The sequence below is a fragment of the Lycium barbarum genome, chromosome 10, assembly GCF_019175385.1.
Source record: "Lycium barbarum isolate Lr01 chromosome 10, ASM1917538v2, whole genome shotgun sequence".
In the NCBI taxonomy this organism is placed as follows: domain Eukaryota; kingdom Viridiplantae; phylum Streptophyta; class Magnoliopsida; order Solanales; family Solanaceae; genus Lycium; species Lycium barbarum.
The window spans coordinates 27,872,448-27,896,748 of NC_083346.1; the positions used below are offsets into that span (position 1 = coordinate 27,872,448).

The 24,301-nt window shown below is 31.0% G+C and overlaps 1 protein-coding gene across 1 annotated transcript; it reads left to right on the top strand.

The window, feature by feature from the left end:
* Window positions 1–6,542: 6,542 nt before the first annotated feature.
* On the top strand, window positions 6,543–10,817 carry LOC132614432 (protein SOSEKI 2). Its single transcript, XM_060328887.1, has 6 exons — window positions 6,543–6,909; window positions 7,029–7,098; window positions 7,913–8,025; window positions 8,110–8,521; window positions 9,109–9,540; window positions 10,299–10,817. Exons 1-6 carry the CDS (start codon window positions 6,711–6,713, stop codon window positions 10,420–10,422), a joined length of 1,350 nt encoding a protein of 449 aa, XP_060184870.1. The 5' UTR covers window positions 6,543–6,710; the 3' UTR covers window positions 10,423–10,817.
* The last annotated feature ends 13,484 nt before the right edge of the window (window positions 10,818–24,301 follow it).

Here is a 24,301-nt window from a genome sequence, read left to right on the forward strand (position 1 = left end):
TAATTCTTATACAATCTTATCAAATGAGTAAGTCATAGTTCATGACAAAATTAATACGCTACTAGAAGGCCTTTTTAAAAAATACAACATCAATTGATCAAACTTTAGTTCAATAAAAAAAATTAATATGAATAGTAATGTAATTATTTTTTAATATAATCCTCCCACATGGTAGACATGAATAGAGATTGGTAAATGGTTGATGGGAGTAATTGTTAAAAATATCTACCAACTTATGGATCTTTTTCTATAAAATATAAACTTATAGGTCAAGTTTTATATTTAAAAATTTTGAAACCATAGTTTGAAATTCCAAGTCATGCCTTTTTGGATGATTTGGCATTTCAAACCATGGTTTGAAATCATGAGATGAAATGCATGTCCAAACACTAATTTCAAACCATAATTTCAAATTCCATGTCCAAACGCCTACTAATATATGTACCACCGTTTGAATTACAAAAGTCAAACGAGTTTTTCTAATAGTATTTTTTTTTATATGTTTTCTAAAATTTCATGTTCAAAATTATTATGTGTTAAATTATACGATTTGACTTTCAAAATTTAAACGGTACCACGTAATTTGAAATAGAGGAAATAGTTTTTTCACTTTTCGTTCAATTAAGGTTTAACTACTCCATTATTTATGTACTCCACCAATTCACGGCCTGTATCCATGTGATCTGAATTATGACGTTGTAAAAGGGTTGCTCACTTCATTCATGTTTTTCAACTTGTTAATAATGTTCCAAAGGAATGATGTTAAAGGTTTTGATGGTAGTACAATAATGAGAAGGGAAAGCAAAGGAAGAACCCAACTCAAGTTTTTTACTTTTCACCTCCCAATTACTCCTTATATTTGAGCGTTTATATATGTATATAGAATTATACTTTTAATTTAATATACGATGTTATGTACAAAGATATAACGTACAAAGATATACTATTTCCACGGTCCATAGCGTTACTTCCTCGGTAAATGTTACTGTTACTTGCCAACGGCGACCCACACAAGCGGTGGAGCATGTGGTTTAATTCGATGCAAAGCGAAAGAACCTTATCAGGGCTTGGCATGCCACGAATCCTCTTGGGAGGGTTGCCTTCGGGAACGCGGACACAGGTGGTGCATGGTTGTCGTCAGCTCATGTCGTAAGGTGTTGGGTTAAGTCCAGCAATGGGTGCAATCCTCGTGTTTAGTTGCCATCGTTGAGTTTGGAACCTTGAATAGACTGTCGATGATAAGCCGAAGAAAGGTGAGAATCACGTCAAGTCGTTATGCCCCTTATGCCCTGGGCGACACACGTGCTATAATGGTCGGGACAAAGGGTCGCGATCCCGCGAGGGTGAGCTAACCCCAAAAACCCGTCCTCAGTTCGGATTGCAGGCTGCAGCTCGCCTGCATGAAGTTGGAATCGCTAACTAAGTCAAGCATTCACGCACCAAAGACCTCTGACTACATTCCTCAGCCCAGGAAAGAAAAATCCCATTTGCCTAGGTCCATATCCGGTGTGGGCGTTAGAGCATTGAGAGGACCTTCCCTAGTACGAGAGGATCGGGAAGGACACACCTCTGGTTTACCAGCTGTCCTGCCTACGGTAAACGCTGGGTAGTCAAGTGCGGAGTGGATGACTGCTGAAAGCATCTAAGTAGTAAGTCCATCCCAAGATGAGTGCGTCAATATCAAACTGTATTTCTCTCTATGTTTCCACCGCCATGTATTACTCTTCCCATCTCATTTAATGATTTTATCATAGATGGAGTCAGGATTTAACACTTACGGGTTCTGAATTCTATTCTTTTTAAGTTAATTAGTTTCAAATTAGTAATTTGGACATATTCAATAAATTTTTAGACAAATGCAGAAGTTAAACCAACGCTACTGAATTCGACCGAACCCTTGGCCGACACTCTCCCTGCGCCACTGCATTTTACGTCGAATTGTTTCACAGATACAAAATTTAAGTAAATTTAAGAATACTTTTGATAAGTAAGTCAAATATGTTCAAATTGCCAAAAAATTCTTTTTAAATAAGTATTGTCAAATCATATCATTAAGGATTAAACAAAATATAGATAAAAGATGAAGTAGAATTCAAATACCTAATGTTTAATGGGATAGATTAAGATAAAGTCAGGTAAAATTGAATATATGGACAGATTATGGAGAACACATTTACGTGCGATTCGAAAATATTAAAGACGAATTAATTGAATCCCCGAGTAAAATGCTCATCAGGTAAAGATATCTTATAAATTCTGACGGAGTATTATTTTATTGTACTAGTAGGGATGAACAACTGTAATATACTCCCCGTTCCAATTAATATGACACTTTTTGCTTTTCGAGAGTTAATTTGATTAAACTTTAAAACTAAATTGGATTAAATTAACTCAATATTTTAACATTAAAATTTATATATTTGAAAACTACATGAAAAGTATATAAGTTGAAACTTTTCTCATATTAATTTGGTGAAATAATACATCTTAAAATGTTGATCAAAGTTCGTACAATTTGAATTTCGAGAAGCGAAAAGTGTTACATAAATTGGGACGAGAGAACAGTAGGTATCCAAGATCCAATTGTGTACTCAGGAACAAAAGATTACTCTTTTACTCTGAGTGAACAAAAGATTAGTTGGATAAAGTTAGACGACAAAATTAACACTACTAGAAGAGTAGGAATGACATTGACTACCATTGTAAATACACCCTAGATTGTATAGCCGGCCTTTCCTACTCTAATTCTACACCGGGATAAAGGCTCTCAACCATACACCTAAATTGGTCAAGTACGTGGGTAGGTATATGTAATGGATTTCACCCAAACTCCATTATTTGAAATTGGTAAAAGGTCTAAATTGTTCTTATGATATTGGAAATGATCTATTTTTGCTATCCGTTTAAAGTTGGAGTCAATTATGCCTCGCCGTTATAAAACTAACACACATTTGTCCTTGGAATTTGAGAAATGGTTGACTTTAATTATCTAGAGGTGAATGTAAGATTTCTATAGTATGAGTGCACCACGTAAAAAACAAAAAAAAAAAAAAGAGAAAAAAGAAAGTATTGAGTGAGAATTGATCCCTACTCCTCTAAATAATAATTCAACATTCAACTAAGTGCATCATTTAACCTTTTGGAACATAAACACCAACAAGTAATTATTAGGTCATCAATACTAAAAAATATGTATAGAAAATACTTAATTTGACGGAAAGATCATGAATTCACGGCCCAATAAATAAGGCTATAAATATTAGGCCATATTATTGTACTGAGGGCAAAGTAAACAATCGGCAAACAAGAGAAGAAAATTTGGACCTTTTTCATGTTTTATTTTTTTATCTTTTGATAGCACTATTAGTGTAAAAAGGGAAAAAGTAAATTCATTTGCAAACCACATGGCAAACATGTCTCAGTTTTGTAACGACAAGCGCATGGTTTCCCAACTTTAAACTGAGAGAATCAGTAGACCATTTCGAAAACCACAATAACATTTTTGGACCTTTTCCCTTTTGAATTTACAGGATTTTTGGTTTATTCTAAAAATGTCCTTTTTCAAATTCAATTAGCGTCTCGTTTTATTCTTAACAATTTTTTTATAATTGCACCAATTAGAACAAGTTTAAGCCGCGTGTTTGCAAGAATGATCTCGATAAGGGGTGGTATTGAGCTTTTGGCCCTTCTTAACAAAATCCCTAAAATATGACATGTAATGCTTAAATTTAAATGCAGTGAACCTGCTTAACTGACACAAGTTTTGCCTCATAAGCAAAAATTGTTTGTATTGCCTAGGGACGAAGTTAGCATTCCGATTACAGATTTGACAAAATTTAATAGCTTTGGTGTAGATCATGTATTTGTGTTAAGAAATTCACTTAATAGGTATAAATAATTAATCAGAAACACAATAATTTCTTTTTTTAAATCTACAGTTCATAAACTCGAAAGTCTAGCTCGATTTCTAAATTTTTGCTCAATTGTTCACGAGTCAATACAACTCAATCTCCTGCCCAATGGCCAACACATTACATTATCTGCACTGTCTATAACTTCTTGGAATGTCCAAAATTCTTGCCCCATAAGAAAAATTAACTTATGGGCACATTACAACTAAAATTATGTTCAATGGGAAACATAGGTCGTTGTTTAAAGATCTTGTTAAAGACGCCCATTTTATTGTCCTTTTCTGCAATTCTGGTTCAAGTTATAAGTTTCAATTTTTCTTTTTAAATTGTTTGTCCAATAAAATTACTTACTACTACATATAAAGGAGAATGAAATTTTTTTGTAGTCCTCAAAAAAATTTTGATCCTATGATGTTGTTACACTTGGCTTTGCTTTTATCTTTTCCTTAAGCTCATTTCTCTGTGTGCCTATGTAATGGTGTATATGAAATTGTAGTAGTAACATTTTGTGAATCTTTTCTTGCCCTTTACTTCATTTGGTTCATATTACATTGTATTTTTAGCTCTTATTTGTTATTGAAAGGATCATTAGATTACCCTTTACATCGTATGTCATTATATATTAGCAAAAAGGTAATTATGCCGTCACATTATCATTTTCAACTGGAGCATTTATTAGATCTTACTAATTACTCTTGCCTCCGTTTTAATTTATGTGGCATTTCAATCTCACTGGGGCAATTTGACTAAATTTTGAAGCAAAAGTGAATTAGATAAACTTCGTAGTTTAAATTAAAATTTATATATTAAATTCTAAAAATACTATAAAGCAATTTTAAAATAGAATTAATATTTTATAAGATAAATTATATGTGAAGAACTAACTAAATTGATTCTTGAGGTTCATTTAAAAAATTTAGATTTTTTCCTTAATTTTGTATGAAACTAAGTTTGAATCACCACATTTAACTAGCATAAACTCTTGTTACATGAAATATTATGAGTGAAATTAAAACTTAATAAATGCCAAAAAACTGTTTCTATCTATAAATACAAAACTATATGCTCACAAATTCATAAAAATGCCAATATTTTTCAATTTATGATTTTTACCGAGTTGAAATTATTTTACATAATTTAAATTATGTACCTTACAAAATGTCGAGTCACTTGTGTCCCTTTGATATTTGATAATTTTTCTGCCAAAGTTCTTTCCTTACAAATAATTTTTTGTTTAAAAATTACTATCTAATTAGGTGACTAAAACAAATAATAATTTTTTTATCAATAATATATATTTAAAGTGCCACTGAATTATAAGTATTAATTATGCAGTAAAAAATATATAACAAATAATATTTCTTTAATTAAAATATTAATACTACTTTTATATCTTGAATTTTGAAGTGAACTCAGCACGAACCTCATGTGAATAGTAGATCATATAAAATGAAATGAAAGTAGCATTTATTTTATAGTGGTCTTAGGTGTGTTAGTGTATTATTTCAAATTCCAAATACAATAAGTTGAATCATTATGGTTACAGTTCTGATAAGTACTCTATTCGGTTACTTAGTCATTTGTATATTTTTTAAGAAAATATTAACTTTTAAGTAAAAATAGGTAATTTAATTAACTAAACTAATTCTAATTAAATAGATATAGAGATTTGATCACTTGACACTTAATAAGAATAAATTTTAAAAAATAAAAGTAATTGTTTTTTGATTTCATAAATAAACACTTTTTGTATAAGTGAATATTTTATTTTTTTTTAGAAAAAAAACTTTTTTTTAATTGTTTTTATTACATGGGAGTAGGAAAAAGAGAAATGGGGGAGAAAATTATAACGTGGAGATTTAAATTCTTAGCAATAAAATAAAAATTTTAGTAGTCAACCAATTGAACTACTAAATTCTCACTGTAAAGATTCTTTTTAAACAAGAGGGAGTTTAATCTCGCTCGTCATGTCTTACCAAAGTCAAAAGCTATGGAACTTTTTTTTTAATTATTTTTATTATATAAGGGTAGGAGAAGAAAAAAATAGGAGAGAAAATTATAATATATAAATTTAAATCTCATTAATAAAGTGAAAATTTAGACAGTCAATTAACTGAATTACTAAATTTGCATTGTCAATACTCTTTTTAAATCGGAGGGAGCTTTATCTCGCTTGTCATGTCTTCCCAAAGTCAAAAAGGTGTAAAGGTCTTTTCAACTTTTAGTTTTTGAACTGATAAATTTACTTTATTTTCTTACGTTTTGACAGGAGGTTTACCCAATTTAAAAACCACAGCTGGGTAACCAAAGTCAAACAAGGAGGAGAATTAAAAAAGTAATGATGGCTTAACACCTAAATTCTCTCTCCCCTAGGATATCAAGGCACAGTAATAGTAGTAGCAGCAGCAGTACTATTCAGTCCTAATTTATTTGATACGTATTTTTGAAAGATATAATTTTTTATTTGATAATAAATTAATTTTAAATTTTATTTTTTATGCTTAATGAAATAATATATAATTATATAAATATTTTTAATTTATTATAAATCATATTATTCAAAAAAAAATCTTTATTTTTTAAAATTCGTACGCAATCAAACTTACATCGTATATATTGAGACAGCTAGAGTAATACAGTGAATTTCTCTTTGCTTATATGCAGTGTTCGAGGAATCCCTGTATCTTACTTTGTCTCAATCGTCAATTCTCCATTAAATAACACTCTGCATAGCTTTTGTAAGATCATTAAAAAGGGGTCATTTTCAAGGACAAAGACAGAGTAAAATAGGAAGAGAAAATGGAGGTTGGGAATGGAAGGAAAATATGCAGAGAGAATAGCCCAGAAAGAGGGAAATCACAAAGAAGAATATCATCAGTGATAAGGCCAAGTTTCAGAAAGGTTCAAGTTGTGTATTATTTATCAAGAAATGGCCAACTTGAACATCCTCATTATATGGAAGTTACTCATCTTTCTCATCAACAGCTTCGCTTGAAAGGTCATTCATTATTAATTAGACTATATGTGTCATTGGTTTAAACTTTGTTCTTTAATTTCTTAGTTGACTGGTGTTTTTTTGCTGTGAAATGAAATGTGGGACTGCATTTTGTTGCACAGATGTAATTGATAGGCTTACTGTCTTGAGAGGCAGAGGCATGCCTTCACTCTATTCTTGGTCTTGCAAAAGGTACGTATAAGTGCTCTTTGTTCATCTTTTGTTTTTTCCCATTTAATTACCTCTAAGTATCTAATTCTATTAAAGAATTTTTTACTTAGTGATGGATGAAATTTAGAAATAAAAAACAGGGGAAGTTTCACGCATATTAGAATAAAGTTTTATTAAGAAATGAATAGAATTAAGGGGGTGTTTTGGAGTTTTTGACCAATATCAAACCTATTGTTTTGGTCAAGTTTGAGAAACTTAAGGATGTAGTCAAAGTTAGGTTGACACAATAGGGAATATTGGTCAAAAACTCGGATGTTTGGTATGGAAGAGTTTTTGAACTTCTCAGCTAGTCAAAATGTTTAGTAAAATATTTTCTTTAGAAAATAAGTTAGTTAAAAATCCAAAATATTATTTTTCTGGTGAGAGAGTATGTGACATTCTATTCTGCTTGTGTCCTCTAAACCTCTAACCCCACCTCATAATATAATGTTTATTTAATATTTTATGCTTATTCATATATTTAGGAATATATTTTCCTTTTGTGATGTATACACCCTGAAGAGCATCGTTCTTTTCTTATTTCGTGCTTACTTGCTTAGTTTGGGAATCCGGATAAATGTGCGGTATAGGAGTATTTTTGTAAGGAAATTTGAGGTAAAGTTCGTCCTTAATTTAATGAAGATTGAGACCTCATGGTTGAGCATGAAGATGTAACAAGTTACAGTCATTCTTAGCACTTCACTAATAATATTAATTTGTCCATTCCTTCTGATGGAATTTTAACTCTGTTCTTTACTCAGTTTACTAATTACTGATACAAATGTTAATTTTGTAGGAGCTACAAGAATGGGTATGTGTGGAATGATTTGGCTGAAAATGATTTCATTTGCCCTTCTGAAGGAGCTGAGTATGTTCTCAAAGGATCTGAAATTATTGAAGGATCCACAGGTAATTACACCCTGCACCTTTTTTTTTTTTTTTAAAAAAAAACCTTCATTTTATTTTAATTCGAAGTATGAGTCTGTTGTTCAGAAAAATTTCAGCACCTTCATATAGCAGAGAGTCCACAATTGATGAGAAACAGGCAACAAGTTCAAGACTCAAGCAACATCTTACCAAGACGCAAATCAATAGGCTCAAAACGACATGATGCAGAGCCAGAAATAGTTCAAAACAACCACGTCCATTACCTAGACGAAAATGAAGAAGAATATGAAGAGAAATCAAGTTACAGTACTAGCTCAACCACACCAAATTCCACTTGCTCTAGAGGTGTTTGTACTGATGATCATCACAACGAATTAATCCAACAACAACAAGAAGCAATAACTCGGAAAAATCACGCCGAGTTAACTAATACCAACACGTTATTATCTCCTCCTTCAGCAACTTCCTCTTCACTCTCAGACAAACCCAATAATGAAGCCACCAACACCTCCAAAAGGTACTGAAGAAAAATATTTTATTTAGAATATCATAAATGTTTGAATGCTTTCTACAATATCCACTCTTTTTCCACAATATGAAAATGAGAAAATTATGCTTTATGTCTATTCTTAAAATATTTATGCCACTTATTTCATATTTTGTGTATAAACACCCGATTTAGCCCATATTTGTGTATAAACACCTTTTATACACGATTGTACACTTTATATAAGGTTGATACATTATGTATAATGCGTGTCCCCCTTCCACATGTATAATGTTGTATAATATTGTATATTAAGCTATCATGGACACTATTGTACATTTTATGTAAGGTTGATAAATTATGTATAATGATTCCCCTGGGTATAATGTAGCATAATATTGTCTATTGGGCTAGGTCGCATAAATATTTTCGAAAGATGTATATTTATAATAGCTAACAACATCCTTATTTATAATAGTACGAAATGTACTTTAACTCAAGACAGGAAAATCTATTCCTATATAATTTTTACTATTAATTCTAACTAAACATGAATTAAAATTATCAAACTCTAACCAATTTCAATTTTCTACAACTTTGAATTATTTTTCCAACAGGTTCGAAGATGGTGACCCGGTGGCAACCGAGTCATTACTGAGTCGGAACTCGGTGCTGTTCCAACTCATTTCATGTGGCGGCTCAGTGTCGTTCAGAGGAAAAACTAGTGAGCCGCCACAAGTTGTGAAGCAACAACCTCCGCCACCGCCATCGCCGCCATCCACGGTGGTAGTGGGGAGAAAGAGTAGTAGTAGTAGTAGTTGTGCTAGTTTTCATAAAGGAGTATTGTGCAAGGCTGCAATGAAGAATATTATTAATAATGAGGAGATGGAAGAGATAAAGTACATGTCCGAGAATCCAAGATTTGGGAATTTACAATCGGAAGAGAAAGAATATTTCAGTGGGAGCATTGTTGAATCAATGACAATGGAGGAGAGAACTGCTAAAATTGAGCCAAAGTTGAAGAAATCATCTTCCTACAATGAAGAGAGGTGAGTTAACCTGATCCGAGTTACTATCCTCTTAGACAGTAACCTTTCACCACTAGCTTGCACAATTTTTGTGGTTTAAATTTATTGTTTTACTTAAAATACTACTAAGATTAGTTTTTCAAATTTTTTGTTTCATGTTCAAATTGAAAAAAATGAACAAACTCGTAAAATAAACATTAATTTACAAATAACAATTATGTCCAAACGCCTAATATCTACCCATGTTTTAATTGTAGTGTATAAGAAATTTTTACCGTACCAAAGAAAAAAAAGTATGATAAATATTTTCAAAAAATTACTCTTTATTTATATGGTTTTAAATTCTTGTAAGTCTTACCCCATTACATAAGGATACTAATTTGAAAGTACTCATATCGAGTGGCCGCACTAAATTATGTAAATTTATATAGCTAAGTGATTTAATGAAGTAAGGAAGCATGTAATAAGTGCTATAAGTTTATGTGCATAGATGTCGTGCATCTATTTACTTCGTATAATCATCGGGTGCAGACCGAATAAGTTTTTACCTTATTATGAAATGTATGCAGTAATTAACATTTCCATACCTTTAAATGGCACTTCTAAATAATATTAATATTTCCAAATATCACACATTTTACTAGAATGATTTACAAAAACTTTTTACTACCTTGGTAAAAGTTTGTCTAACTTGAAGAAATGTCACAATGGACAAACTTCTCAGGCTATAATATTTGGTTGTCTACTATAATTTGAAGTTGAATGTTTGTTATATGCAGGAGCTCAAAGGCAGGGCAGAGAGAAGCATTGGTAGAAGAGGAGGAGGAATTGAAGAAGGAAAAGGCTGTAAAGGGAAAATGCATTCCAAGGAAAAAGTCTTCCTCTAAACAGTCCAAAAAATGACCTTTCTTCTGCTCTGCCAGCAAAAGGTGTTCTTCGGGCTTTACTAGGAACTTCAATAACAGTTTTAGGCTTTCTTCTGTTTTAGGCTTTTAGCTCCACAACACACACGCACTTATTTCTGTAGAGTTGCAAAAAAGAAAAAGAATCTAGTAAAGTTTTCATCGGAATGCAGGGAATCAAGGTAGTGAGATTTAATTAAGGACTTGGTATTAGATTGTTATTGAACTCTTCATCTGTGAGTCAAACCCCCCTCAAGTTTTCTGAGCAACTTTGTTGATTTTACAAAGAACAATTTGTGTCGCAATTAACATCTTTCCAGTACAGTTTTAAATCAAAATGTGGGAATCTTACGGAACTTTCATCTTGTTAGTTAAGTTCGACTCCTTACATTATAATTTCTTCCCCCATTTTCCCTTTGCCTATCCTCAACATTTTATTTTAATTTTTTCAAAAAAAGGTCCTTATAATTACACAATGTTTGATTTGAAAGAAGATTTTCTGAACCGTCAGTGAGATAAATTAAATGTAATATTTCTCAATTGTGATAAATTAGCTTTGATTGCGATCTTTTTTATATTATTTACTTCCTCTGTTTCAATTTATGTGAACTTATTTTCTTTTTAGTCCGTGTCAAAATGAATGACCTCTTTCCTAATTTGAAAATAAATTCACTTTATGAAATGATTTACAGTCACACAAATATTCAAGATTTATTTTGAACCACAAGCTTCAAAAGTCTTCACTCTTTCTTAAATGTCGTGTCCAGTCAAATGGATTTACATAAATTGAAACGGATGGAGTATAAACTTATAAAAGAAGTTTGTGGAAGGAGAAATCTTTCTTTCAGTGATAGTTTGCAAAAAAACACCTAAAGGCGATCCATTGAAATTAAGGGCGCTTTCTTATGAATTAGAGTTGGAGTGAATTGTTCTTCTTTCGTTAAGCTTATGCTTAGCTAGCGTTTGGCCATAAATTTTCAAAACAAAATTGAAAAATTTAATTTGGGTCAAGTTTTTTAAGTTTTGAAAATGTGTTTGGTCATAGTTTTTCAAAATATATTTCACTTTTTATTTTGAAAAACATGAAACATTACTTATATTCATAAGTTCTAAAAACTATAAAGAATACCCAATTATACAAAATATATATTTGCTAATTTCAAATTATGAAAAACATGATTTTTTGATAACAACTGCTAATGACACATTTACAAGCTACTGCAATTCAAATTATAATAAAATGATTAATTTTTATCTTCGAAACGGATTTCTAGAGTTGGCAGAACAATTTTGCCTAAGTTTCTTCTTCTACTATTTCGGCATAGCTTAGCTCGTTCACTTTATAGAAGAGACTGCTTTAATTGTAGAAACATGGTAGATATGACTTTAATGGAGGAACATGAAAGATATAATTAATTGGGGCATAAATAAATAGCTAGAGCCGTCAAAATGGGCTTAGCCCATGAGGCCAGCCCAGCCTGCTATTAGGTAGGGTTGGGTTATGATTTTTCAAACCCATTTAAAATCGAGGCTTATAAGCCCGACCCAAGTCGGCCCGTGGCCCTTGAGGCTTACCCAAGGCTGGGCCGAGGCCGGCCCGTGGGCCAAATATATTATTTATTTATTTAATTCAAATTAAAAAAAATAAAGAATAAAAATTAAAAGTCACGTACATTGTAATTTCTAATTTGTATTGTGGGTTTGTGGATTATGGTATTGGCTAACTGTTTGCAAGTGTGGTTTCCTTTATTTATTTATTTGTCAAAAAGGGCTGTTTTTAGTGTCTGTTAATATTTTTGCTTTAGAGTAGTGTCTAGAATCTATATATATATATATATATATATAAAGTTAGGCATAAACAAGGTGATGTGACATCTCTCTATATCCAGCATTGCTAATTATCTTTTTTGTCAATTTTTTGGCATTTTACTCAATTTCCGGACCAATAATAATTTAATATAATAGCATGACTACATTAAAAGAAAGAAATGGTGCAAAGATTAGTGGCTCTTAAGTCTTACCGACCGTTATAACCTTTTCACATTCTCTGTATGGAACGGACACACCCTTTCAGTTTTTACATTCCATTTAATGGAGAATAAAGAATTCATAGCTAGCTACTATTCACCAAGTAAATTGGATATAAGTACCTATTCAGTCAAATGTGTCGTCCATCATAGCAGAAGTAGCACCATGAACATTTCACCAACCAAAATAGAATGTTTTCAGGAGTCCTTTAATATCAGAGTTTGATCCAAGTTTTACATTTAATGGGTTCAACTTTTAAGATATTTAGCATGGTATTTGTTGTATTGTAAAATTATAGCTAAGATATTACTTTTTGATTATATATATATATATATATATATATTATGGATTCAGATGAACAGTAATGATGAAATGAAAGATGTAGATTCATATGGGTAATAGTTTGTTCTTACTATTGAAGGACAAATGAAGTTCAAAGACATAAATCTTTTTTTTTCCAGGAGATTATATTTGAATTTATCAGTGGTAATTAATTTTATTTATTTATTATTTTTTGACGACATTATTTATATAGTTTGATGAGGTTTTGGCTAGCTTTGAAGTGTAGCAGATGGATATTATGTTTGAAGATGTCGAGGTGAATTTTTTTTCTTCTTCTTTTACATTTTCCCGCTATTAGTTACGTTTCCTTTTGGTTAAAATTATTACTCTGCTTATGTGACTTATCGGTAGTCACCGAAGAATTGTTACGCAAATTCAAATATCAATAATATTTTTTGTTAACTTGGAATGCTCTATGCACCTGTTATCCTTTAGTAATTTTTACTTTTTTTATTTTTCTACTTTTAAATATTCCTTGAATTTTTCTTAGTTAGATGAAAGTTTAAATAAGCTGTATTAGCAATATATAATTATGATACATCGAAATATAGAAGTATCTACTGTAAATAAATCAAATTTATGAATTAACCCTGAAGTGATTTATTAAAAGTGTTTTCGTTCTCATAGAAAAGGGGGATATTATTTAAATATATTAAACCTTATCTGGTCTTTTTATAAATTTACTTATGATTTTTTGTAGCACCCTAAATGAAATTCCATTATGAGATTCTATACTTCTTGGATCTACGTTGAAAAGAGGAGAAAAGATAAAATTGGTCGACGAATAAATTAATTTTTTAATGAAAAATATTATATTTATATATATTTTTTTTTTAATGACCGCGCAAAGCGCGGATAAATTCACTAGTTATTGAATAAGCATAAATGTTTGCCACTTTTGGTTTGAGAATCTTTTCATTTTCTTGATACTATGTATTTCAGTTATGGGATTGTAATTTGAAGCTTCATTGGTCATACGTCTGTTATGACTTTCTAATAATCTTGTTAGCAATGTTAAGAAATTGGCAGAATTTTAAGTTTGAGTTTTACTACTTTATTAGAAGCACGAGTTGGGTCCTTCTTCGTCGTCCGCTGATGGCTCCATTAAAATAAAAAAAAAACTTTTGAGCCCCATATTAAATAGGCCTTAAAAAAAAATTATGAATCTCATATATATTAAACAACAACTAATATTTTTAAAAAATTATGGGCCTCATATTAAATACCAACCAGTATTATAAAAAAAAAAAAGTGAAACCCACCGCATCCAAACTCACGTGAAAAAAAAGTGGACCTCATATTAACAAAATTAAGCAATATTAAAAAAAAACAATGTTAAAAAAAATTGTGAGCCCATATTAAACATCAACCAGTATTAAAAAAAAAAAAAGTGAAACCCACCACATCCAAAAATAAAATTGCAAAAAATAAATAAATTGTGGACCCCATATATATTAAACAACAACTAATGTTTTAAGAAAAATTATGGGCCCCATATTAAACACCAACCAGTATTAAAAAAAAAAAAAAAAAAAGTGGAACCCATATTAACAAAATCAAGCAATATTAAAAAAAAAGTTAATCCCATATTTAAAAAACAAATAATGTTAAAAAAAAATAATTGTGGGGCCCATATTAAACACCAACCAGTATTAAAAAAAAAAAAAGTGAAACTCACCATATCCAGACTCACGGGAAAAAAAAAGTGGACCCCATATTAACATAACCAAGCAAAAAAAATTGTGGGCCCCATATATATTAAACAACTAATATTAAAAAAAGAAATTATGGGCCCCATATTAAACACCAACCAGTATTAAAAAAAAAAAAGTGGACCCCATATTAACAAAATCAAGCAATATTAAAAAAAAAAGTGAATCCCATATTAAAAAAACAAACAATGTTAAAAAAAACTTTTGGGCCCATATTAAACAGGCCCATAAAAAATAATTGTGGACCACATATATATTAAACAATAACTAATATTTAAAAAATAATTATGGGCCCTATATTAAACACCAACTAATATTAAAAAAAAAAAAAAAAAAGTGGAACACACCACATCCAAACTCACGGGAAAAAAGTGGACCCCATATTAACAAAATCAAGCAATATTAAAAAGAAAAGTGAATCCCATATTAAAAAAATAAATAATGTTAAAAAAAAATTATGGGCCCATATTAAACACCAACCAGTATTAAAAAAAAAAAAAAAAAAAAGTGGAACCCACCACATCCAAACTCACGGGAAAAAAAAGTGGACCCCATATTAACAGAATCGGGCAAAAAAAATTGTGAGCCCCATATATATTAAACAACAACTAATATTAAAAAAAAAAATTGGGCCCCATATTAAACACCAACCAGTATTAAAAAAAAAATGGAACCCACCACATCCAAACTCACGGGAAAAAAAAGTGGACCCCATATTAACAAAATCAAGCAATATTAATAAAAAAAAAATGAATCCCATATTAAAAAAACAAACAATGTTAAAAAAAAAAGTCTTAGAAAATCAAACAATTAAATCAATAATGATGGACTCATTGCCACATGCGTATCAACCCATTAGTAGGAGCAAATGAAATTATTGTACAGCAACATACTTAAAATACTTATATATTAAAATAAGATAGAATTTAATTACTTTTTCATTTTTTTCCTTAGTCTAATAAATGTGAAAAGAGATTATTATCAAATGGAGATCAAATAATGAATAAGGTAAATTAGTCAAATTATAATTCTAACTCACGTTTCCTTAAAAAACCATGGAAAAGACAACATGACAAGTAAAATGAGTTAAACCGAGAATATTTACCAAAAATTAAAAAATAGCATTTCTTCGTTTAAATAGAAAGTTAATTTCTACTTTGTTTCGTTTCAAACATGTAAAATTAATTTAATAATTTGAATTAGAATTATCCAAATCAAAATTTGATAAAAAATAATAAGTATTTTACATTTTTAAATTAATCGAATTAAAATTGAAAGTATCAACTGATGCTTAAATATTGCTATTATTTTATCTCAAACAGAGGAAAATAGTTTTCTTTTAAACAAGTCTTCTGTTTTAAAAAGTATTAATAAATTTTCGTAGCAAACACGAATAAAATAAAGTTTTAGATACGGAGCACAAACTACAATGTTAAATTAACCGCATTTCGAGCATAGTGTTTATATATATATATATATATATATATATATATATATATATATATATATATATATATATATATATATTATCACTATCTAAACACGACTAAATATACATAGATACACTATAATACGAAGTGTTGGGCCGGTGCGCAGCACGGGCATAAGCCATCTAGTTTAGATAGAAAAGAAAATACTTCTTATAATAAAAGTTGGAAAAAATAGAAGGCTAGCCCGCCCCAACCCGCCGCCCTTCTAGGGCTGGGTTGGGCTGGCCATTTTAAGGCCCATTCAGATGAAGGGCCGGCCCGCCCTAGCCCATCAAATACCTTGGCCCGTGAGGCTTGGGCTGGGTTGGGCTGGGCTGACCCGTTTTGATAGCTCTATAGATAGGGCTTTTTTATAAAATAAAAAAGTTTGGAGTAGTTTTTAAAAGTTTTGAAAAGGCCACAACATATATCTTGGTCTAAAAATAGGTTTGAGCCAGAATTTGGGATTTAAAGATTTGTTTTCAAAATCTGTCAAAATTTTATGGCTAAATAAAGATTTGAAATAAATCTTCAAAATATGCTTCCAAAATCTATGGCAAACGGGAGCTTAAGACTAAGTGGTTAAAGCACCCCTAAACTTGACACAGATTATTACCTTAGTCCCCGAACTATGTCTAGTATAAAAAAACACCCATAAGCTTGGCCAGGTGAATTTAAAAACACCCCCAGCTGCCACATGGCCTAGCAAGTGGTCTCAAGCGCTTTCACGCGCGTGAGAGCCTAAAAGACATGCCACGTAAACGGTAAAAACATAAATTTTTTCATTTCTCTTTATTTTTAATTCCACCCCAACAACTAAAAAGGCCTTTCTTCTCTACTTAAAGGCTGCAACATTAAAACACACCCCAAGTTGAACTCAATTTTTTGGCTTGATTTTCTTCTCTAATTGCTAAAGTTTTTAGTCATATTTATAGGTTTCTCTCTCAATTGTCTTGATGGCTAATGTTTTTAGATGTGAATTTCCGATGGTTTTGAGTATTTCATGGTTCGATGACAATCCGGAACAAAAAATTGGGTTGTAAAAATTATAAGGTATGTAATTTTATAGAAACAAAAATAAAGATGCTAATATGCCCAATTTGCTTGAAACAATAAATAAATCAAAATTAAACAAGCAGCTTAGAAGTGGGTTTGCGGTAAAGAGCATTGGTGGGGTTGGTTCAAGAACTCCGATGAGGGTTTTCGAATTTTGATTCCTTTTTTAATCAATACTACGATTTTTTCCTGCTTTGTTTATTTCCTATCATGATATTTTTTTTTCAATCAACTTCAAATATTTGATCTGAAATTTTCTACACTGCTAAGAAATTATTTCTCCAGCTAGATGTCGACACCCAGAATCGATCCTGCTAACAAGACACTTTCCAAGAGAAAAAATGTTGCCTTTATAGGTTCTGCACAAAAAGGTTTGTCAATCTAAGATTGCGATGTTATGGATAAAGTAGTGCTACTTGAGAAGGTCTCAAAGCTTGAAAATGAGGTTAACTTACTAACGCACTTGTGTTTATCGAGATTTCTAAGCTAAAACCCTAAGATTTTCAGGGAAATCAAAGGGAGAAAGGTTTTGTGATCTCAAAGAGTTATGAGAGAGATTGAGAGCTTTAGATGGTTTTAAGAGAGTTAGGTGATATATTTAATCAGAGGATTATTGGGTCGGGTGTTTTAATAGGTTAGTCTTTTCTCTTTATTTTTTGACTTTTAATTTGTCTATGTGAAGCACACATCAACTAAAAATTCCAGCTGGACCGCAAATTACTAAGGTGTATAAGCCTAGGGATGTTTTTAAATTTACTTAGCCAAGCTGAGGGTGTTTTTAATACAAAGCATAGTTCAGTGACTAAAGTAATAATTCGTGCTAAATTTAGGAGTGTTTTAACACTTCAGCCTATACTTACTACGCAAACTAACAAAATGTGTCGCTCGCCCGCTCCTCCCTAGTTGTAACGACTCGTTCGGTCGTTATTACACTTTTGACCTATTTACCCCCGTTGATCCTTCCCCTTAGTATGATTTTGAAGTGCGGGGAAGGGTGGCACGGTTCTTGAGGTAGTCGGGCGAGTTTTATGAAGACTTATGCGAAATAGAGCCTTAACTTGAAAAACGATTCCGAGGTCTGGATGTCGATTATGACTTGTGGGATGTTAAGTTTGATTCCTGAGGCACACGGGAGTGTTTTGGGTTATTGGTTGGACAGTTGGTATTTGGCCATTGGGTGTTGACATAGACCTCCGTTGGAAATTCCGAGACCACGAGTGAGTCCGTAGCGCGTTTTTATGTACAGTTGCATGTCTGGTTTGTATCTAGGAGGTCTTAGGAGATTGTCGGGTTTTGGGAAGAAGTTGATGAAAAACCAGTATTTTTCTAGTGTCTGATGCCCGCTGTGACAGCATCCCATGCGCTGTAGCGGACCCGCCTCGGCGAGGCCTGGTCCATTATTGCGTGTCATAGTGGATTCGTAGTAATCCGCTACAGGGGACAAGGCTCCGCTTTAACAGAATCATTGTGACAGCTAGTGAGCCGCGAGAGCGGACCCGCTATATCGGTCCCTACACCGTTGCGGCGGGTGACACAGACTAGAATCCTATTTATTGCTAAGTTAAAACCCTTCATTTCCTATTCCTACATTTATTATTCCTAAGTGTCTTTGAGGTGAATTGAAGAGGTTTCAAGCAGATTTTTCTTGGGGGCAAGTTCCCTAACCTTGATTTCATTCATTTACCTTACCTAAGCATGGATCTATGGTTGAAAATCTAGAGAACACAAAAACAGACCCTTATTATTCATTATATTGTGATTATACATTGTATACTCATTATATACACTAATTATACACTCTACTGCCCTTCCACCACTACTGCATATATAGTATTCCCTCTGTCCAATTTTTGTGATACACTTTTCTTTTTAACCTGTCAAAAAAAGAATGATACATTTCTATATTTAGAAATAATTTAACTTAAAACTTTCCCTTTTATCTTTAATGAAATGATTTACAACCACACAGATATTTATGACTTGTTTTGCACCACAAGTTCCAAAAGTCTTCCTTTCTTTTTTAAACTATGTGCTAGAAAATATCACTTAAGTCGGGATGGAGGAGTACACTCTGTGCATACATTTAGTACACATCATACAAAAAAGGATACAACTGAGATACATTCGGGAGTTAATGGGAATATTGCCTCTTCATTCACCACAAAATGTCATGAAATTCCATGTTCAATCTCCATCAACAAGCACCATTAACCACAAGCATCATCAAATAATGTGTAAGAAATGAATAGATATTGTTTATACATATTGTATATAATTTCCTCTTACATATTACTCCTTTTTCAATTTGTTCGTAGTACTTTCCCTTTTAGTTTGTTTAAAAAATGTCATTTTCTATATTTAGTAACTCTTGCTACCCAACATTCTAAATGAAATATTTTGAGATCACAAAATTCAAAGGGCATTTTGGTACATTATACGCATCTTTATTTAGACCACAAGATTTAAGAGTTTTTTTTATTTTTTTAAACTCTACGACGAGTCAAACTAAGACAACCAAATTGAAACGAACGAAATAATAATTAGTTAAACCTAACTAGGAAACTTTAAACTAGAAAACATAAAACTAGAAACTATTAAACTAGGAAAACATTTAAAATTAATATCACTTCTTTCCAAAATTACCTAATAAAAAGTAACGAAAGAAGACAAATTTGCACCAAAATACATATGCCATAATCAACACTTTGGGCATGCATTCTAGCCCATGTTGGGGGTGATTTACAGTGCACTTTGGGCCAAATTTCAGCTTCTTGGGGAATTGACGTAAATATACAACCTTTAAAAATATTGGCATGCTAGAAATTATTAAACTAGGAAAACGTCTAAAATTGATATCACTTCTTTCCAAAATTACCTAATAAAAACTAACGAAAGAAGACAAATTTGCACCAAAATACATAGGGAAAAAAACATAACTATACAATAATATAAAAGTATTTACAGAACCTTAGCAGAACTATTTAATTAACATTGAATGGTAGTTTAGGAGTTACATACGGTAATAATTTCTCTCTCTATTAATTGGGCGAGATTAGGGGCACGTCATTAACAACATAATAATTGATTCTCTTCCTACATTTTTGCTAAAAAAAAATACATTCTACGAACGATAATTGTGTTCCTAGTTTCTTTCCATTTTAGTTATATGATTTTGCCGTATATTATGTTTATACCAAGTATATATGGTATGCTTTAGATATAAAAAAAATTATACCATACATATACTACAAATATATATTAATAGTTTACTTAATATATATTTATATTTAGTAGACTTTTTTCACAAAAAAATACTTTCAACTTAACAAATTTATTCCATGAATATACAACTTTTACCTATATCTCATAATTTAAACCAGAACTATAACAATAAAAAAATTATATCAGGTATATCTAATATTATACCTTAATACCATTATAGTATATGTTGAGTTATACTATGTATAAATACATACCTCTAAAAATGAATTATACCATGTATAATAAATATTATACCTCAATAAATTATAATATAAATGAATTATACCATGTGTATATATATATATATGGTTAATTAAATATTTATTTTATTGCCATAGTGATTAAGAAAATTAAGGGAGTGTATTAGTTAAAGAGGAGAGATAAAAGATGATAAACATTAAGAGAATATAACTGAATCCCTAGTTTAGTGGCATACATAATTTTTACATCTTCTAATTAACTGTACGTTTTTTTCTAATATTTTTAAAATGTTAATAAAAATTGCTATATTTGAGAAACGGGGAATTGACATTAATATTGAACCTTTAAATAATATTGGCATGTCTGTAACCAAATATTTTATTTAGCGATGAAACCTAAAAGAAATGGCATTGAGTAGCCATTTGTAGATCTGCCGCCTTAAAAATAGGGAGGGAATATTTCTTCCCCCCTAATGTCACGTTATTCACTCCCCCAAAAATAGGAATGAATATCTTGTAATATATTTGATTAAAATCTCTTATCAATTGTGGGGAAAAAAAAACACTATACTTGAAGGTTATACAATTCATAGGTTGATATTTTTATACTTTTTTATACATAATAAATATACATTGTTTAATTGTATACTAATTAGAATGTATACATGATACTTTATAAAAATGTATACATGGTACTTCACAATATATAACAGAATGTATACATGGTACGTCACAGTATATATCAGAATGTATACATGTTACTTCACAATATATATATAGTATACACAGTACTTCATAATATATACCAGAATGTGTACATGGTACTCTTTTTCTCTATCGAATTCCCAGAATGTATACATGGTAATGTATATTAGAATGTATACATGGTACTTCACAACATATATCAAAATGTATACATGGTAATCTTCTTCTCTATCAAATTCCCCGAATGTATACAGGGTACTTGACAATATATCAGAATGGCAGGATGTATAGATGGTACTCTTTTTCTCTATCGAATTCCTAAAATGTATACATGATAATGTATATTAGAATGTATACATGATACTTCACAAGATATATCGGAATGTATACATGGTACTCTTCGTCTATATCGAATTCCCCTAATGTATACATGGTACTTTAAAATATATTACATCAGAATGTTTGCATGGTACCTCACAATATATATCTAAATGTATGCATAATACTTCACAATATATATCAAAATGTATACATGGTACTTTAAAATATATATATATATATATATATATATATATATATATATATATATATATATATATCACTTCACAATATGACAAATTAAAATTCTCTAACTCAGCAAAACGTTCAAAAGCTATATCAATTTTTTTCGATAATTTTAAAGATTATAGGTATTAAGGGTGAAAATAAATATCTATATAGATTTTCTAATAGAATACTCAAAATAGATGGAGAGATTAGCGTGTAATGTGGCTTATTTAAGGATAAAAGTATTAAAGGATGAGAGAGAAAATCAATTATAAATCCTATTTTTTTGATGAACGAATTTGCTGGATAATGCCAAACATTTTAATGGAAATGCATATTTGGTTATGAGATGCCAATTAAAAAAAATGTAGGCTTTTTTATGCCAACCAGTGGCCCACGTTATCATGGCATGCCAAATTCCCCTTTTGTTGGGCTCCTCTGACCCATCATGTGGGTCCCCCCCCAACCCTCTCTTTGGGGTTTCATGTGGCTTATTTTACTCCTTTTAGATTTAGATTTGGATCATGAAATATGTGTAGCATGTCGCCAGTCCTCATCATAATTCTTGGGCCAATTTAGGGACTTTTCTTCCACAATAAGCATCTTTTTTATTTGGAAAAAGGACACTACATGGCCATCAAAAATTTATTTGGTCCATGTTTATGCTTAATGCTGCGAGTTGGCCGTTCGGTCCAAACTATTGTCCAACGCTAACTCATTCACTACAAAAAGATCAAACCTCTTTGTGGCGTGACTAAAGGTCGATGAAAAAAAATTCATATTGAGCCTTCAAAAAATATCCCATAAAATGTATAATATGTGTATAATTAGTAAGTTACGTTGATTATATAATAATTGTAAGTATACGTGGATTATACATTTATTAAACACAAATTATATAACAATGGTACATTTTCTAAAGACATTCGGTAGGGATGCATATTTTATACAACAATAATATAATTTCTATATACATACGGTATGTTTTCTATACAATTATGATACAGTTTCCATACATATGCTGAAATTAGTTGGAAAAAAAAAAAGGCTACAAAATGAAATTATTTTAAAAAAGCTAAAAAATGACTTTAAGCTTCTTGAACCATTCGATTGTCAATAGTTTGGGCCGGATGTCCATTTGTGTCCTTTTCCCTTTTTATTTCTCATTAAAGCCCATCATCCTTGTCTTGATCTCTGTAGCTTCCAAAGCTTTCCAAATCATCTCTTCTTCTTCCTCCTTTTCTTCTTCTTCCCTCCTCTTTCTCCTCGTCTCCTCCTCCTCTTCGTCTTCATCTTCCTCTTCCTCTTTCGAATGTATAGCAATTGAAGTTTAATTCTTTAAGGAAGTAAGTCTTGAATTTCGAATGTAAAAAAAGAGCTCATGTCAAGCAAATGTTGTTGAAAAAAAAAACTTGAAAACATTGCCAATCATTATTATTGCAAAATGGGATTGTTAGATTTCTTATGTTCTTTACAAATTGATGATTTGATTTTTTTTTTATGATATTCAGAACTTATATTTCAAATTTGAACTCATTTGAAGTAAATTTTGGAGTTGAGTCGTGTGTTGAATTATTGAAATTCGAACAAGAAGTTGCTTATGGCAAAAAATTTGTTTATGCATAAATGGCGTGCATGTGCCTTAAGTTCATGCAAAAATGCATGAAATTGCTTGCTTTCAAATTGTCTGAAGAGGTTTTGGCAAGCCAAATTTCAAGCACGAATGTCTTAACTTCATATATCAGTATTTGAAGTTGATTTACCATCGCCTGTCTGAAATTGATTTCAAACTGATAAATCTATAAAAAATTATAAACTTCGAATATAATTTAAATGAGGTCCCGAAATCGCGAAATTTTTTATTTTGTGCCTCACAAAACTAAACTTATTTTTATCTCACAAATTAGTGGACCAAAAGTATGTGGACCTAGAAATATAATATTTGGGTCCATCAATTTATGTGACAAAACAAACATCACACAACTAGTATCCATTGTGTGAAACTCATTATAAGATCAGTCTTTTATGACTTCTTTGAGCAAAACATGTTGATAGCAGCGGTAATTCTCATACACTTAAGTACAATGTTAAATCTGCCATGATGAAGTTGATACATTGGTCACTATTTTTCTTCATTTTAAGAATGCAAGAACCCTGTAGACGGTTCTCTCTTTTAAGCTCAATTGGTCTTGTATACATCAGAATGCATGTTTTGACTGATTTTTACACCTTGTTAAGACAACAATGTCCTGTGAAGGCCATGATCTGATCGAGTAGTTTCTTTCATCCGACATCTTTGATTAATCCGAAATCATATTGCATCCAATAACGAGGAGAATGCTCCTTCTATTGAGCTCATTATCAATATAAATTTAGCTCATTATCAATATAGCCTCTCAGTTTGTTTCCATCAATAAGCACTCAATAACTTCTGACAGAAATTTTATAAACTGATTACAGTAATTGAATTCTAGGATACAATCAACTTATTCCTTCTACTACTAATATGTTTCCAGAGCTACTAGCTTTACAAATACGATTTCATTTGGTACATGATATAA

Excerpts from the sequence above, each read along its gene's own strand:
- LOC132614432 (XM_060328887.1), top strand. The coding sequence starts at position 6,711 with ATGGAGGTTGGGAATGGAAGGAAAATATGCAGAGAGAATAGCCCAGAA. Across the intron at positions 7,099-7,912 it reads TATTCTTGGTCTTGCAAAAG|GAGCTACAAGAATGGGTATG; the intron begins GTACGTATAAGT and ends TTAATTTTGTAG. Across the intron at positions 8,026-8,109 it reads AATTATTGAAGGATCCACAG|AAAAATTTCAGCACCTTCAT; the intron begins GTAATTACACCC and ends TCTGTTGTTCAG.